The sequence below is a fragment of the Diuraphis noxia genome, unplaced genomic scaffold, assembly GCF_037042655.1.
Source record: "Diuraphis noxia isolate RWA-SAM2 unplaced genomic scaffold, SU_Dnox_SAM2 contig0003, whole genome shotgun sequence".
Taxonomy (NCBI): Eukaryota; Metazoa; Arthropoda; class Insecta; order Hemiptera; family Aphididae; genus Diuraphis; species Diuraphis noxia.
The window spans coordinates 52,644,463-52,664,013 of NW_028301713.1; the positions used below are offsets into that span (position 1 = coordinate 52,644,463).

The 19,551-nt window shown below is 27.3% G+C and overlaps 1 protein-coding gene across 4 annotated transcripts in view; it reads left to right on the plus strand.

Annotated features, from left to right (window-relative positions):
• Nucleotides 1-8,145, plus strand: part of LOC107173448 (uncharacterized) — a 33,072-nt gene extending 24,927 nt beyond the window's left edge. For all 4 annotated transcript variants that reach the window (XM_015523995.2, XM_015524012.2, XM_015524003.2 and 1 more), the window contains exons 8-30: nt 530-643; nt 879-923; nt 1,018-1,095; nt 1,296-1,331; nt 1,509-1,580; nt 1,668-1,703; nt 1,846-1,917; nt 1,986-2,030; nt 2,175-2,288; nt 2,826-2,888; nt 3,009-3,044; nt 3,141-3,233; nt 3,366-3,464; nt 3,776-3,811; nt 4,048-4,170; nt 4,282-4,308; nt 4,461-4,589; nt 4,690-4,716; nt 5,204-5,326; nt 5,495-5,623; nt 5,821-5,934; nt 6,054-6,182; nt 6,246-8,145. In XM_015523995.2, coding sequence (XP_015379481.2) covers nt 530-643; nt 879-923; nt 1,018-1,095; nt 1,296-1,331; nt 1,509-1,580; nt 1,668-1,703; nt 1,846-1,917; nt 1,986-2,030; nt 2,175-2,288; nt 2,826-2,888; nt 3,009-3,044; nt 3,141-3,233; nt 3,366-3,464; nt 3,776-3,811; nt 4,048-4,170; nt 4,282-4,308; nt 4,461-4,589; nt 4,690-4,716; nt 5,204-5,326; nt 5,495-5,623; nt 5,821-5,934; nt 6,054-6,182; nt 6,246-7,570 — 3,065 coding nt within the window. In that variant the 3' untranslated portion in view covers nt 7,571-8,145. The remainder of the gene's footprint in view (nt 1-529; nt 644-878; nt 924-1,017; nt 1,096-1,295; nt 1,332-1,508; nt 1,581-1,667; nt 1,704-1,845; nt 1,918-1,985; nt 2,031-2,174; nt 2,289-2,825; nt 2,889-3,008; nt 3,045-3,140; nt 3,234-3,365; nt 3,465-3,775; nt 3,812-4,047; nt 4,171-4,281; nt 4,309-4,460; nt 4,590-4,689; nt 4,717-5,203; nt 5,327-5,494; nt 5,624-5,820; nt 5,935-6,053; nt 6,183-6,245) is intronic.
• Nucleotides 8,146-19,551: the final 11,406 nt, after the last annotated feature.

Consider the following 19,551-nt stretch of genomic DNA (forward strand, 5'->3'; position numbering starts at 1 on the left):
TATGTTCAATTATATCTAGGGTCGGTGGGGGGGGGGGGGGGGGGTCAAATTTTGGAATTTGAGAAACTCGTCAGTACCGACCATAAATCAATAATCATTATATTTTTAAACCACGGTCACGAGTTGTTTTTCAAAGCAAATTGACTATACTCCATCCCAAAAGAGAATAATCACTTTTCGCGCATGTAGACTGAGCATTATGGCAGCGCCAAGGCCAACTTTCTCCTACCTAAATCAGCCCTATATAACTTGTAGTTGGTTGGAGATGCGCGGAAATGAACGATAACCGGTCGGCCGACTGATTATTCTTTTTTGGGATAGAGTATAGAAAGAAAAAAATGGTGATTGCCTGATATGGAAAGAATTTGGAAACCATCACATGCATATTAATTTCACGAGTATTTCAATTAACTGTTTTTGCAATAATGAATACAAATTGTATTATATATTGTTTATAATAATAGTTTTTTACTTTACTTCAAATTTTCAGTAGAACTAAAATAATAGTATATTTTGTTTTGTTATCTAGGACCACAAGGGCCATCAGGTTCTTTAGGTGCTACAGGTAGCCCAGGACTACCTAGCTTACCATCTTATCAAAAACCAACAGTTTATCCGACATCCACTTATCCCGGGAGCTCAGGTAATTTTTATTTATATGATGTTTGATTTAAAAACCATTAAAAAAATATAATTCACAAATTTTTCAATATTTTGAATTAGGATTATAGAAAAGTTATTTTAAAAAATTTAATTTTGATAAATAAAACTTTTTATATAATGTCAATACATGAATATAATTTTTTAAATTGTATGTATGATACTGCAGATAGCTAAAAGAAATTATGATATTGAAAATGTTTTTTAATATTTTTTAGGTTCTCCAGGCTCCCCAGGTTTCCCAGGAGCTCCAGGCTTACCAGGTTAATATTAAACTAAACATTTGTATAACATATTGAAAAAAATAGTACCTTTTAAAAAAGCTAAATAAATTATATTTTGACTTTAATTTTATAGGTAAACCAGGATCTCCAGGCTTTCCTTCATATCAACAACCATCCCTTTACCCTAGTTCATCTTATCCTAGTGCACAAGGTAAATATGAAAGAAAATTATTAATCTAAAATAAATAACTTTTATTTTATGAATAATTTATTTATGAATAAATCCATGATCATATATAATTGAATTCTATAAAAATTATTGATTTTTTAGTAATTTGTTAATTATTTTAAAATATTGTAGACCAACAATTGTATAAATTATTAAATGATTATATTTTTAATTGTACTTAGGCTCGGCAGGTTTACCAGGAACACCAGGAATTCCAGGTTGGTATTTTATTACTTACTGATTTAACTAACTTTAAATTAATTTTGCTTAGGCTTACAGTTATTTGATAGTCAAACAATGCAGAAAAGAATAAAATAAATAAATAATTATACACAATGTATTTATAAAGTGTTTTTAAATTATCGTAAATATAACATTTGATTTATTTTATATAGGGGCTCCTGGATTGCCAGGTTCACCAGGATCATCTTTATATAACAGACCCTCGTCATACCCAAGTGGTCCAGGTAATTTTATTAAGATCGCAATTCATAAACGATTTAACATGAATAAATATTTAATTTTAATCAAATGTTTTTTTAATTTTAATTTAGGGTCACCAGGGTTACCAGGTTCACCGGGATTACCAGGTATAATTAAATGTTTTTTAAAAACTAATATAACAGTTAAAAATAAATACCTAAATATTAATAATAATAAGTACATGAATATGTTTAAAATTTATTTCGATAATAGTAATTAATTAATAAACAAAATGAATTATTTATTTAGGAACACCAGGTCTGCCTGGTTCATACCAAAAACCAACACAGTACCCAGGAACATTATACCCTAGCGGATCAGGTACTTTGAAAGGCTTTATCAAAACTAATTTTTAATTTAAAAAATGTAATTCTTAAATTATTTAACAGGAGCTCCGGGATCACCAGGCACACCAGGCTACCCAGGATTACCAGGTATAAATTATATATATAAAATATAACACAAAAATCTACATTTTAATTCATAAATTAATTAGTTTGTTAACGTAACATGATTGATTTAACTCAGAGTTTAAAATTTTTTTTATATGCATATAGTGTAATAGTTATTATTTTTAGGCCAACCTGGAACCCCAGGATTATCAGGTTCTTCACCCTATCCGAAACCTTCATACCCTGTAGCTCCAGGTTCACCAGGTACACCAGGATCTCCAGGTTTTCCCGGTCTACCAGGTAAATTAATTACTTTTTTTTTAAAATAATTTGTATGCTATTTAAACATGTGGTGTAACATACTGACATAGGTAGATTGGCCTACTTCATTTTGATATAAACATATAAGTTCCTACTAGAAACATAATTCTAAGTTGATATTTTCGGAGTGAGTGAGATATTTGTAAGGTGTATCAAAGTCGAGAGTTGATGTATAATTTAAGTGTTCTTTGAAGTTTTTTTTTTTTAAATGTGGAGTAGCTGAGTAGGTTTATGTTGTATTAGTACCTATATTGTACAAGTAATACATTTGTTTATAATATTATATGTACAATGAACGTATAGTACAATCAATATGCTTAATTATATTTAGTGTATCCATAAACACCTATATTTAAATGCGAATTGTAATTGGTTATTTTGTGATTTTATAATGTATTAATATTAATAAATAGGTACATTATAAAATATGATCGAAAAATTTAATAAATTAATCATCCTGTTAGGGTAACTTTAAAATAAACTACTAATTACTAATTTCTAATTATTTGATTAAAGGAAAACCAGGATCTTATGTTCCGCAATCTTCATACCCAGGATCCGCTTATCCAGGCACCCCAGGTATAGATAAATATTTAAAATATTTATATAATTTTCTTCAAAATGCCAATATCGCTATCATATAAAATATAGCATTGTAAAAAACTCATATCATATAATCTGTTTTATTTTTCTTACTAGGTCAACCAGGCCTGCCAGGAACTCCAGGGTTACCAGGTATATGCCTATTTAATATAATATTATATAACATATTTAATTTGAATAAAATGATAATAAATATTTAATATCAACCTTTTTAATAAAACTATGTAGGTAAGCCAGGAGCATCAGTTATACCAAGTATACCGTCTGAAAAACCACAACCAACCTATCAAAAACCAAATTCAGGGTACCCCGGAAGCCCAGGTAAATTAATATTTTTTATAAATATTTTTAACAAGTTTATATTAAGTATTATATTAGAAAGACATTTAGTTTAAATGATCAAAGTATTTTATTTTACATAATATATCCTAATAAGAAATAAAATATTTTCAGGTCAACCAGGTACTCCAGGTTTACCAGGAGCTCCAGGATTACCAGGTACAATTTCATACCCGAAACCCACACCACCATCTACATATCCCGTTGGACCAGGTAATATAATAACAAATATATGTAAAAATTAGAATTACAAATGGGGTTTTTAAATAAGATTCATTCATAAACATTTTAATATATATATTACACTTATTTTAAATATTTGTATGGTTTATCTATTTATTCTAAATTTGTACAACTTAAATTATTTTATTTATGAATTGGAACAAAAAATGTAAAATCAAATAAACATACTATATAATAAAATAGATTTAAAACCAATAAAAATATCTATGAAATCATCATCACAGTATTATTATATTAGGATTTATTTATTTACTTATTTAAAAATATTTTTTATTTTTCAGGTCAATCAGGATACCCTGGATCTCCAGGACTTCCAGGTAACTTTATTCACATATTATCACCTGTAAAAAATTAGTATAAAAATGTTGGTAAATATTTAATAAAAAATGCTATAATAATATACAATAAATACAAAATATGGAAAATATTTTGATTGATATAACATTGTTAATTATTTATTAATGATTTACAACATTGTTTAATTATAAAAATAAGAATTAAAAAATTACGTAAAATAACTTAATCAATATAAAATTCATTTTTATCTCTATAGGCCAACCCGGAACACCAGGTCTACCTGGGTCTGTATACCAACCCTCATATCAAAAACCAACTTCCGTTAACCAATATGGAAATCCTACTTTATATCCAGGATCTTCATATCCTGGAAGTCAAGGTAAACAATTAAAGTTAATATAAATAAAATAATTTAAAAAAAATGTTTAAGTATAATATTGTTCTTACTTTTGATTAAAAACAATAATTTAATATAATTTGATTTTTGTAGGATTACCCGGAACACCAGGATTACCAGGTATCTACTTATTATTAATTTATATTTTATTTTATGAATAGTATTATGAATGCCCGAAAATGATTAATTTAATATTTAAATCAATTAACTTTGCTAAAATCTATAAGTTGAAAAATAATTGTCAAAGTAAGAGTTTAAATTTTTTATTTAAGGTCAACCAGGTACACCTGGAACACCAGGGTCCGCTTATCCAGGTTCTACGTTAAATCAAACACCTAATTATCAATCTGTGAAACCAAGCTCTCAGGGATATCCAAGTTCTTCATATCCAGGAAGTCCAGGTAAAAATATTTGAAAAGTTGTATGATAATCAATCAGTAGAAATAATGAAATCGGAATGATTATAGTAATATATATTTCACATTTTTATTTATGTTTTAGGTCAACCAGGTACCCCAGGATTACCAGGTACATAACATTATTATATTTCTACGACTTAAAATTTAAAAAAGAAACATTAGTATTGTTCATCTAATTTAAAACAAAATTGTCTGTTGCTTAAAACTGCACTTTGTAGAAGACTAAAAGTGTTTATTCTATAATAATTTGGGACAATTAGTTAAAAGTGAATATTTGTCAAAAAAAAAAAGGTTCATTGGTCAAATTCATAATTCATCACAAATACAGTTGAAGAAATAATACTTATTTTTTATTTGTTCTGAAATTTCATATTTGTTTTACTCATTCAAATAATAATAATAATTTTTTTTTTTTTTTATGTCATCATTTATTAATTCAAAATTTAAGTACATAATATATATATAATAATAATTATGATATTCACATAAAAAACTTTAAGTGTCAAGAATTTTAAATTATTTCTTAACAAAAAAATATTTAAGAAATATAAATTTATTGTATTTTTTATGTAAAAATTTGTCAAATATAATTTTAGGTCAACCAGGAACTCCAGGTATACCAAGCCAGCCGTCTTATCAAAAACCAAATCCACCAACATACCCAGCTAAACCAACATATCCTCCTCAACCATCTTATTCTGGTTACCCCGGAAGCTCAGGTAAATACAATTTGAAAAAAAAAACCTGTTGCAATAATATTCTTAATAGGTAAGAATTTAAAAATAAAATTGCTTCGTTATGTTATCTAAATCCAAATAGCTGTTTAATCAACTTTAAACATTTAAATTGGATACAAACGATGTTTATAACTGTGATTTATATCTTAGGTCAACCAGGAAAACCAGGAACTCCTGGTACACCAGGTACACCAGGCACACCAGGCCTTCCTGCGGGACCGCCTTACCAAAAACCTACTCCCCCACCTGCTGGATATCCAGGTTCTCCTGGTAAGCCAGGTATGTTTAAACTTAAATTTAGACCTAAACAATTTAAATAAAATGTAGTTACCTATTTTCTATTAAATTGCTAGTTGGTATTTATTTTTCATAGTTTGAGTTTCTAAATCATTAAAATTTGTTTTGATAATTGTTCGTCTATTCACCTGCATTTTGCAATATATAATTTAAGCATTTAAAAAAAAAAAATATTTCAGGACAACCAGGAATCCCTGGTCTCCCAGGCATTCCAGCTCAATCATTTGGTCAAAATCCTCAAACTTCGGTTGACTACGGAAAACCTAATCCATCGGGATATCCCGGTTCTACTGGTAAGATATATTATAACTAAGGGATTTCGACCATTAAGGTTACGATTAAGGTTTAATAATAATAATAATAATAATCGAAATTAATTTTTTTGTGTAACATAGTCATGTTTTTGTTTAAGGTCAACCAGGCCTTTCCGGTCAACCAGGCACTCCAGGAACTCCAGGAACCCCAGGAATCCCAGGTTCTTATCCCACTTTACCAAAACCCAGCTCATCTCCAATAAATTCAGGCAGTGGAAGTGTATCAGGTGAATATTCAAATAACTATACACTTTTAAATCCATAATGAATCAACATAATTTTTTTTTAAGGTTCACCATCTAATGGTTATCCATCATCAATCGATCAAACTCAAACAGGTTATCCAAATAAACCTGTTTCTCAACCATCATACCCGAGTCAGAACTATGTTTACCCTACCAGCTATCCTCAAAGACCAGATATTCCTGACTACGGAGCACAGCAACCAAATGAATATCCTGGATATTTAAGTTCCGGTTATCCAGTACCTCCACCTCCCAACGCACCACTTCCTAATTACCCACCACCTAGTTCACCATCTGGTTACAATGGTTATTTTGAGTTGTACCCGGGTCAAAATCAAATATACTCAGGTCAACCTGATTCTAATGTATACCCAGCTGGTAATCAATATTCTTTCAATGGTTATCCTGAACAACAATTTACTTACCCTGCAAAAGAAAACAAAGGTAAAACGCCTCAAATAACTACACCCGTTTCAACTTCAACATTGGGTTATACAAGCAAGTCTAGTCAAACTACTGTGCAATATCCAAAAACGCCTAGTTTGATAGATATACGTGTTAATGTGCCAAATGAACCTCAATTCAACGATGGTCAAAAGTCCGTAAATTTAGGTAAAAACGAATTAATAGGACCATCGTCAGGATCATCTGGATATTCTAGCTCACTTACTCCACAATACGTGAATAGTCCTACAAAGGCACCCAAATTACCATATCAATTTGGTCAAGAATCAAACCAGGTAGTCTTATCATCAAGCAAACCAGAATCCAGTACTCCGTTGTATAGTGTAACCTCTAAAATATCATCGACACCTGAAAATATTAATTCAGTGGAATCAAGCAGTACCATATCATATGAAGATCAATTTAGTACTCTTTCACCAGATTCTTCGACACCTGTCAATATAATTCCTTATCCTTTGCCAATTGTGCCTAACCCAGGATCTTGCCCATGCTATTTTGTCCCCCCAACAAATAATAATTCTTCCAATCTATTGCAACAACAGCAACCAACGTTTGACTTAAACAATCTCCCTGAGGGTGCTGTTATTGGATTTGTGCCAGTAGTATTTTATCCATCATGTGGAGCAGGAAGTGTAGCATCAAAAGAAATACTGTCATCTAAGTTAGAGCCTGTTTTTCCGTCGGCTTATCAAGTACCATATAAATGTTCGTATTGCGAACAAAGTGAATCACAAACTGCGACCATCAGAAGCAGTTTTAATCAAGTACTAAAACAAAGTCAATTAAATCCATCCGTTGTAATAAAAAGTCCAAGTAGAAAGAATTACCCAAACGCCCCAATTTATGACCAACAAGAATTTGGAAAAAAGATAAAAGTTGTAAACAGAAAAACTAATGATGAATAATATTGGAAAATTATAATAACACTCATTTAAAGACTAAAAAAACAATAAATTAGAAAACAAATAAAACGGCAATAGGATGAATATAACATCTGAACATACAAACAAACGATTGTGTCCATGTTATATTACATACAATATCAATTGAAAATCATACTGCACTATAAAATTTAATGCCACAAAGCTCAGGTAATTTTATTTTTAGTTTAAGTTGATTTTATTGATTTTAATCGAAATAATAAGGATAATTTTTTAGGCAGTTTGTTTTATTACATAAAATTTTAATTGTACCAATTGGATTTAAGTGAAAATTTTATATTATGTTTATAAGCTTATATTATTTGTTAATTATAACCCGTCCAGAAGTTACCAAATATTTACTGTCAATTTATAGATATTCTCGTAAGCCTATATAAATCTATTGTTACGATAAAACTGTATATATTTATGTGAAGGTAACTCCTGGATAGACGTTGATTGACAATTTTGATTTTCTTTTTAATGAATATTTGTTTCTATGTGCCGTACCTAAATGTCAATTAAAAATAAATAAAGTATAAATAATTTGAATTATAAAATTGTGTGCTCATTTATTAGTTAGATATGCATTTTTCCATTTAAAATTAGACCTTTCAAAAAAAAAAGTGAAACGATATAGTTAATAGTTGGGGAAAATAATATTGTATTAAGATATATAATAATATAACTTAAATTATCTTTTTGATATATTTTTACTATACATACAATTATTATTTATTTATATATATTAATTTCAAGTAACTTATTAAATTAGGACTTAAAATGTATACATATACATACATGTACATTTATACATGTATATACATATGTTTCCAATAGAATTTTAAGTTAATGTTATGTATATAATATGATAAGCAGCATTAATTTATATGCATACCACTTCATAGAGTATGTGGCATATTATTTATGATTTATGATTTATAAATATATTTTTAGTTAGGCCAATTAAGAAAATTTCAAAATTACAGATGGATTTTTCACAAATAGATATAGGTACACTCTAATATCATTATTCAATATAACAAGCAATGGGTCTTTATAACATGTATGTTAAATTTTATGAATGTAATGAGTGAAATATATTCTAAACATTCCTACATATTATACTTCGTGCTGGTGAAGTGATATCGAATCTTGGAAAATACTATCACGTGTATAGCAAAAATATACGCCATTTTATTGTAGTATATACTATATAGATATTTAATATTATTCACAGTTGGATTATTTAAAATATGATGATTTAAAATCATAAAGATTTTGACGAATATTATTAAAACATAATATTGAGAATTGTTAGCTACAACTTATGATTACGTTGAATATTATTTTGATACTTAAAAATTATATTATATATAAAACAAAAACACTACAAATCTATACACTCTATTTTTGCTTTAGAGAATAGAATGTTTAAGACTTAAAACGAATTTTCCTATTATTTTTTAGATAGGTTCTGGAGCAGAAACAATTAAATATCAATTAAAGGATAATGTGAAATTTGTTAAGCCATATAGACCACTGATAAAATATATAGGTACTTATGCATTATAATTTAAATAAAATTAGTATAAATGGCTTAGATTGTAACAGTTACTTCTGGAAATGCAGCGAAACGAGCCAATAGCAATGTGAACTGTAAACTGTTCATACTTAGTGGTAGTTTAATTGGTATACGGATTAATTTACAATGTACCCTTAAAACTGTGATATTATTATTTTTTCTTGAAAATAAAAGATTCTGGATATTTTACATGACGGAAAACATTCGTTGGTATGCGTAATAATGTTATTTATATTATAATATATTCGTAAAAATGTAATAGTAAATTCGTAACAGCAGTGATTTCCTTGAATTCAATAACAGTGAATTATTGATAAAATATTAAATTTCAGTATTTTTCACGTTTGAAAATAAATTTTATATTCAATTATGACAGCAATGAAAATGGCGAATTTGGTTCTAATTTGCACGATTAATCGTCAAAAATATTTCGTTAAACAGGCGATTTCGTTATAGAAGTTTGTTATACAGTAGTTTCATTCTTGTAGTACCTGTGAGGCTATGCCCAGTGACCGCATACCGTATAACTTGATATTTAACTGAAAAAACAATTTCGTAATTTTTCGAAATAATTTTATATTTAAAAATGTAAACACTTAGATATCAATTTATTGCTTGAATTCAAATAAAATTCCTATATAGTTGTTTAGTAACGTAGTATAGGTAAAATTAATTATAATACGGGCTATTAGGTATATTATTTTGATAATTTAATATGCCGTAAAACCTCTTTTTATATCGGAATCTCTCTGTTTCAACATATTTTTCAGTAATATAGAATTTTCCTTTAGGGTTACTACAATATATTAACTATAGGAAATGCAAAATTAATGTGATTTTCCTTTTTATGGAGATTTTCGTCTTACAGTGGGTCCGTTCTTGGGAGGTTTTACTATATATTACAAATTATAAATAACACTTTGATTGTATTTGAATGTCGATTTATATAGTACCATATGCCATATATAGTGTTAATCAAAGTTTGTAGAAATGAAGAGCGTTTTAATACTAATTCGAAAGACAATCGTTGCACATCAATCACAATTATTAGGGTTGCCATCCGTCCCGATATATCGAGACTGTCACCGATATTGAGCTCTCTGTCCCGATGTCCCGATAAAAGACTAAAATGTCCCGATTCATAAATCCCAAATAAAAAAGATTTTTTGTTCAACTTATTAATTTCTGACAAAACCGGCGTGCTCCGAAGCGCTCTGATAGCTATATGCGTTCTCTCGTGGTGCGGACTTTAAAATCCAATTAAGTCGTTATCGTAATAGTTAATGTTATTTTTTATATTAATTTTTTAAATAAACTAAAAATCACGAAAGAAAATGCCAACTGTTGAAATTATGCGAGTATTTGTTTGCAATTCCTGCACACAATGCCACAGTGGAAAGAGTTTTTTCATTAATGTTGGCCCAGTGGACTGATGAACGAAATCGCCTGATTCTAGAGACCTTGGAGTCAATTCTACAGTGTCAAATTAATCATAACATGACTTGCCAAGAGTTCTATCAATCTATTAAAGGGGAGAAAGAATTGTTGAAAAAAGCAAAATCTTCTGAAAAGTATAGTCATACAAGTACTTCTGCAATAAATTAAAAATATTTTTTTGTATGTAACCTTAATAAATAAACAGATAATTTATCTAAAATAAAGAGCTCTAATTTTTATTTCAAAATTGAGTATTTTTATACACTCTATCCTAGAATTCCTAAAACGTCCAGAAGAGACTCTAGTCAAATATGGCAACCCTAATCACAACGTATAAACGGCAAACAAACTAAAATTAACTAAACAAACAAATTGACTTATTTTCATCAATCGACTAATTGAAGCATTGATTGATTGATAAATCGAGAGGTTGGGTGAAATATGAACGACCGGATCCTATGACCTCATATGTTGACACTGATGTTTAACTGTATATAATTGATGCCTCTTGCTGGTTAGGTTAGAGATATGCCTCTAGCTTATGTACCATAACACATATCGGCCAATCGGATCATAGCTTTTTGTGATTAAACTCAACATTAAATATTTGTATAAAAAATAAATCATATTTCATAGCATCAATTTTATGAAATATTATTATTACATTACTGATATATTATTCTTTCACGAAAAATTCCAAAAAATTATAACTATCGCTATTTAGTTACTACCAAGTGACAGATTCATACAAAATCTCGTATGTAGTGTTAAAACGTATAAAAATATATGAAAACAAATAATTTGTCAAGATTAATATACAATAATGAATATAATATGGATAACCGACTTTATAATAATAGTTGAGTTTTCCTTTTTTCAATTAAGAATATTTGAACTTGGAGCCTATATAAATATTAAAAATTATACATTTATACCTAGTTATTCATGACTCGGGTACATAAATCGTAATTTATATATTTGAATTATCTTTATATTTTATAAATTATCTCAGATTTATAGTTTAAAGTAATATTTTTCTAAATTAAAACATCATCACTCTTGTTCGATAAATATAATAATATTGTGGACGATCCTAAATTCCAATAATGGTAACATGATTGAGAAAACAGCGTTATTATACAAAATAATCAGCTAATTATAATAAATAATTATATTATACATTAGTATTATTAGAAATATACATTAGTATTTATGTGACTTGGGCACTTGACGCGGCGGTATTGCTGCAATCATTCACACAACGTGATTGAGTGTACGCACCATTTGATGCCACTAGTTCTAGGATGGGTGACCAATGACCATCAGGGTTCTAAGAGGCGAAAACATTACCAAAAATACTAAACTAACCATATCTAATGGCCTATATTGCCACGGGGTTAATTAATTACAATAATAATGAAATAAAAAAAATATAGTAGTAATATATTATATTATACAAAGCCGTGACTGGATGAGGTTTTCAGAAACCCAGACTCCTCCAAAATTTTTAAAAAGTAAAAAAAAAAAATGTTAGCTCTGAATATTGTTTGTTAAATTTTGTAATAAAAACAATTTTATATTTTCATTAAAACAAAAATAATGAGAATAAAGAGTTTTTATATTTTGAACGTCACAATAACAAATAATATACGGTAGGTAGGTGTCTAAAATAAAAAAAAAGTTGCATCCCATCAAAATTTGTTTTTGGTTATGGTCATGATACCTATTGTATAATATTATAATCTATAACATAATAATAATGTACAAAATTGCAATGATAATAATAGAAATGTTATCATAATGTAATATAATATTTTAGTTTACATTTCGAAACAATACGCTTCAGTTTATACATCAAGTCATCAACTTCATAACTATATTGGTATTTTATTATTGTATTTTACATCTGGTCATTAATTTATTTTTTTACGTTTAATTTACATTTTACCATTACATATTTATTTTTATGCTTTATTTTGAGAGAGAATTACATGTTTAAACTTGTGTAGATGAACAAATTGTAACTATACTTCAGAAATGTTACTTTACAAGAATAGTTATTTTCTGTGATTTAAAAATTAAATTTTGTATTTAGCAAATAGTTGTTGAAACTTTTCATATAAACGTCTCTTTAATTTCCAAGTAGCTAAACTTTGATAATTGGTTTAGTAAATTAATTTAACAAGATGAATTACACTGTGTTACAAATGTTTCAGATTTCAGTACATCAAAAGTAAAAATTTAGTTTAAAAGTTAAAATTTAGTTTTTATTAAGTTTAAATTTATATTATTTTGTTTTTTAACTATAATATTAATTGTAATAAAGTAAAAATATTCTTGCTCACTTATATCACTGATATATAAATTTAATACTGAATCTAAATCAATCTTCCTATTATTACATCACTTGCTTTATATTTTTAAATTTATTATTTTACCATAAAAAACTATTTATTTTGTTTTTTTAAATAGAATATATGCAATTTGTAACATAAAAACAATAATAAAATAATATTTATTTTTTAATAAAATATTTACATGGTGATATATTATGAGGGGGTAGGCTGTCCAATGACAGAACCCTCATGCGTCATTGGTGTTAGGGGTTTAGTAAATTCCTGCACCAACTCCAAATAATCTTAAAATATGTGATTGAATACCTATTAAATATTTAGTCGTAACATCTATAAAAATTAATATATTTAAAATTAAAAATTAAAATATAAGCACTTTTTCTAAATAACATTTAATACTTTACATTTTCCAATTTTTGGTTATATTTGTGTACAATCTACAATTAAAATGTATTAATTTTTGGAAAATACATTTTTTTAATATGGTACGACGTATTACATATTATAATGTATGGAATCGACTGAAATTATCAGTAGCTAAAAGAGATAATGGATACCTAAATGCCAATCTAGAATTGTACGCATGACCACATGGATATTAAATCTTTTTTACACACACAGAATATAAACAGACAAAACAGTAAAACATTAGGTTATAAAAAAAAGTACAAACTTACATAACTCAATTACAACTAATTGTGTAATATTAATTAGAATGGTTTCATACGAGAATTACAAAAACTTAAAGACCAAAATATGCAATGATGTATGATTGTAATGAAATGTAAATATTTATAAAGATAATATCCTTTAGAAAACATCACAATAATCAAGTCGTCCTAAAAAACAAAGCTATGTTTTTGCTTATTACAAAGGTCTGAATATAAATCTAAGTTCCACACAATTAAATATTATCACTATTAATTAATCTCGTTTTCATCTTAAATAAGCAAAACATAATATTTTTTAAAGAACGTGTTTTGATTTAAACATAAATGAAGTATATTATATCATATTATCCTATACATATAATAGGATTTCAACGGTGCTCCTCAAGTACGGATTGTCAATAAATAAAATACTCAAAAAAACTAATTCATCGTCAAAGAAGCTCTTCTGTAAATAATTCTTTAAGTCGTCATCATTCTAGTTTAGGTAATTAAACTCATGTTATAAATCTGAAATGTAAAACAAATCATAAAATATTTTCTGGGTTATATCAAAATATTCGTGAGTTAAGAACTACATTATCCTCTGTTCAATTACATATGCCCAGCTTATCTCACTTTGATTATTTATTCTCGTTGAAACCTGGTTAACTCACGATATATACGACTCTGAGCTTAATATGATTAACTACAATATTTTTAGAGCTGATCGTAATATTAATAATAGTATTCATAATAAAGGCGGTGGTATTTATATAGCTGTCCATAAGCGTTTTCTCTCTTATAGTACCCTTCAAATGATTCTAGTTGAGAACAGTTATCTATTATGATTAACACAAACGGAACTAACATCATTTTACACTCCTGTTATATTCCTCCCAACAGTTCTTTAGAAATGCATGACAATCATTGCATTTCTATTGAAAAACTATTCACTGATCATCCTGATTCTACCTTCATATTTGCCGGTGATTTTAATTTATCTGGTATACACTGGGATAACTCTGATGATCATGCTATCCTTACTGGTTTGATGACTAATAAATCTGAGTTAATTAAAGAACTAGTCATATTCCTGCATTTATTTCAACATAATTTTACTAAAAACCACTGTTCTAACATTCTATACTTAATATTCTATAATAATGCTAACTTAAATGTCTCTAAAACTTCATTTCAATTTGTTAAAATATTGATGCTGCACATCATCCACTTGAAATTATAGGTCCTAAGATAATCTCTACTGACTACCTAAACAAATTAAATCATGAATATAATTTTTATCTTGGTAAATTTAATGATATGAATAAATATTTATGTTCCATTGACTGGTTTTTAGTTCTTCTACGTCATCCTAATGTTTCTTCAGCAGTTGATACATTTTATGATATAGTTTATAACTCAATAAGATTATTTATTCCTAAATCCTGTATTACTACTAGCACTTTCCCTAAATGGTATAGTAAAAAATTGAAAAAAATAATTTTCGAAAAAAAAACGTCTTCAATGATTATTTAAATCTACAAATGATCACTCATACTATATCGAATTTTCCAAACTAAGAGCTCAATACAAAATAGAATCTAAATCAATTTATAGAGATTATATCATTAGTATTCAATCACATCTATCTAACAAACCTAAGACTTTCTGGAGCTACATTAAAAACTTAAAAAACAATAATAATATCCCATCTGTTATGGAACTTAATAATATTAGCAAATCGAATGACCCTGAAATAACTGAATTGTTTAAAGATTACTTTAGTTTGGTTTAATCTATGAATACCCCAGATTCAAATAATAATACCTCTCAGTTACCTGATGTAATCAACTTACTAAATATACAGTTCTCACTATCAGAAATATTTTTAGGCTTGGACAGTTTAAGTACTAATTGTAGCCCTGGTCCAGATAAAATTCCTGAAATTGTCCTTAAATCATGTAAATTTGCTCTATCAATGCCAATACGCATCCTTTTCAACTGGTCTCTATTATGTGGATTATATCCTTTATCTTGGAAATGTAGTTACATTATTCCTGCACACAAGTCCAGCCCTAAAAATAATATCTCTAATTTCATACCGATCTCCAAACTTTCTTCCTTACCTAAACTCTTCAAAAAACTGTTAGAACCCATCTTATCTCTGGCATTTAAAAATTTATTCAGTTCTAATCAACAGGGTTTTAGATCTGGATGTTCTTAATCTGGATAACTGAAACTAATCTACTCTGCTTCTATTCTGATTTAGTTGGACCAGTTGAAAAAGGTCTTCAGGTTGACGTAATTTACACTGACTTTCAGAAAGCATTTAACACTGTACACCTGAAATTCTAATATAAAAATTAAAATAAATTGGCTTTTTTGGAAATTATTAAAATGGTTTGAATTAATCTAGTTAATCATCATCAACAAGTTTAAGTAAGTAGTAATATATCATCTAAATGCAATGTAACTAACACCCTTAAGGTGGATATTTATCCCCTTGGTTATTTTTAATATTCTTATTCGATATCGACACATGTTTCAAATCGTGTAAATTTAAAAATTTTTCTGATGACTTGAAACTTTATCATAATATAGCCTATGTAAATGATTGTTTGATATTTCAAGAAGACTTAAATAGACTTCTTGATTGGTGTATTGTAAATAAATTAAAGGTCAATGTCTCTAATTTTTCAAAAATTATGTTTTGCCGTACAAAAAATAAAATAAACTTTAATTATTCAATCAATGATGTTATATTACCTAATGTTACTACTATTTGTGATCTTGGTATTACATTCCAATCTGACTTCTTATTTTCCACCCACATTGACCAAATTTGTTTAAAATCTCTAAAAACTCTTGGATTTGTAATAAGACTACTTATATTTTACTGATATTTATTGTCTAAAAAATCTTTTCTGTTCCCTGATCCGATCAATACTGGAGTATGGATCTATTGTGTGGTGACCATTCTCGACATGCTATATTGAAAAATCTAGCGGATTCAAAGAAGATTTTTTCGATTTATTTATTTTTTTTTTAAATTAAATAATGAAAATTACTATAATATAAATGATATTCAAAATATCCTTAATCTCAGTCCTTTATCTATTCGTCGTAAAAATTCCGATATTTCCATCCCCTCAAAATTAATTAATGGTAAAATTATATGTTCCACTTTCCTAGAATGTATTTCTATAAATTTTCCTCAATATTACTCTCGTAATTGCTCTACTTTCTATATCAAAACCCACCGTACGGATTATGGATAGAATAATCCTTAAGAAAGAATTCTGAGGATGGGAAATGAATCCAGAATTGATTTCTTTAGTTTGTAAGTATCCACTAAATATTTATGAGTTAACTGTTATCTAAATTCTTATCTAACCATAAAAATGGTGTCTAGTTGATACTTTGGAGTATGGTATAAATGATTTCGCTAAGATATTTATAGATGTTTATATATATATATATACATACTTTTCTATAGAAGTGTATGCTAGGTAGAGCTTACAAATTGAAACAAAATCTGAAAATATGAAAAATATTTCTGAAAAATATGAAGTGTATTATTATATCTTGCTAGCTGTCCCAAACAGCATTGCCAGTGGCAAAGATTTGTTAAAAAAAAAAAAAAAAAATGTGAATAAATATTAATCCAATACTTCTACTTATTATATTAAACTACTATAGTTTTATAGCATGAAGAATGGCAATAATATAAGTAAATAAAAAAATATTATTATTTCATGAGCTACCCTTATTGTATATTAGTTGAATAAATACAATATAAGCACCCTCGGGTCTTAAGGAATTGATTGTTATAATTTTTATTTAAAACCGTCCAGTAGTTTTCGAGTAAATTATTTACAGAAAGACAAACTAACATACATTTATTATATATTATTATTATATTATGTATAATATATAATAATATTATATTATATAAATGTATAAGTGTGAGTGTATAAATAGATGTTATATTTATAAATTCTATTTACGCACAAGTCTTTTAATAATAAAGAGAGATCATAAATTATAGAACAGTTTTATTTAACACTTTGCAAACGGGTTGTTTTGACAAAAACTCAAAATTCTCTATAAATGTTATATATGTTTTTTTTTTCCTGTGATTGTGACTCATTTATTATACATCTTGTTAGGTATTTAGCCAGTTAACTTAAATCATTTCAAGAAAATATATGGTAAGATTACCAAGTATCATGTTTAAATCATTCAGAAAACTACGAAAAATTAACGCCATTGGGTTATTCTAAGATAAAAAGATATTACAAAAAAAAATTTTCGGGCGTCGCTGCCAGAGGTAATCGAATAAACCATTTCTATAAACATAATTTTATGCTTAATAGGAATGTATAATTTATTATAATTTAATAGCTGAATTACCCGGCTTCGCACGTGTGTAGTTTTTGCTTTCTCAAAAATGAAATCGTTAAATCAACACACATTGTTATGTTTTAAAGAAAAAAAATGTATTTTACTTATTAATGCTATCAATTGCTAAATAGTAGTAGTAACTGTATTATAAATAAAAAAAAAAAATAATAATAATAATAATAATAATAATATTCACAAATGATTCTATTTCGCATACTGATAAGAAATGTATTATAATTTTTAGATAACGCAATTTGTATAATAATTGAGCTGGTCAGTGTTTTCTATACAACTCATAAAATATATAACCTCAAAAAAATTCATATCAAAACGCCGATAAAATGCACACACAAAAAAAGGTCAGAGTCCAGGTAAAGGGAAACCCTCGGGACGCCGTGCCGTATCGTATTTCCCATTATCGGTCAACTGCTATTGTTATTGTTATATGAATTACATGTAAACATTTATTTTTGTCGATTTCAATCCTTTAAAATAAAAATGTTGAAAATCGGGCGCTGTGGTGACACTCAGGAAGGTATTTGGAACAACTCTGTGAAAAAAAATTGGAAGAAAGTTAAATAGCGTCGTCACAAAATTGGTATATATTAAAGGCCTGTTCTTTTTGTATGTATAAGGATTCAGATTTGTATAACATTCATTTTATACAGTTTTAAATTATTGTTGTTCTTTATAAATTATCATTATTTTTGTAGCATTCAAAAACAAAAATGATATGAAACAAAGAATTAATTCTTATAGCCGCAATTTCAATAAAAAAAAAACTAAAGGTGCTTAAGATATGTATCATCTTAGTTTTTTTTTTTTTTTTTTGTAAGGAAGAGTTTTTGATATATAAACACGAACATTATTTGAGGTTGCTAATTTTAAAATTGAAGGTGCTAATACTCCCAAAACCCTCCTTCCGATTTGTACCTTTGAATTAATCTTATTATTAAATTGTAATCAATGTTTTGTTATCACAGCAGAAAGTACCGTTCAGATGATCAAAAATAAAACACATGTTATTATTATTTACGTATTATGTTTTCTTTAAGTCTCAATTATCGTAGTAGCTTTCTCTTAGAGTTGGTGTATCAACTGATGAGAGATTTCATTTAGATAAAACTAATCAAGTTCCCTGCTGACCATCCGAAGAAAAGTGAATATGGACTATGTTAAATCTGATAGTTGAATTATTATACTCTATACTATAGTTGTCAAAGTTATAATCATATCTTAATAACTATTGCATGGATGTAGTGACTTTAGATAAATAAACTTATCAGCCAACATATTTTTCATATTTTTCTTATCCGTTGCATTTTTTATATCTATAAATAAAATAAAATCAATTATAGATTCAAATCAATCTTATACCACAGATTATATTATATATAATATACATAAAATATATAATAAATAAATATTAATATTATTATTATATATATATATATATATATATATATAATCTGTGCTTATACAAAGAATTGTGAATTCTATCTATGTATATCATTGTAGAAATCAGTGATCAGTTAT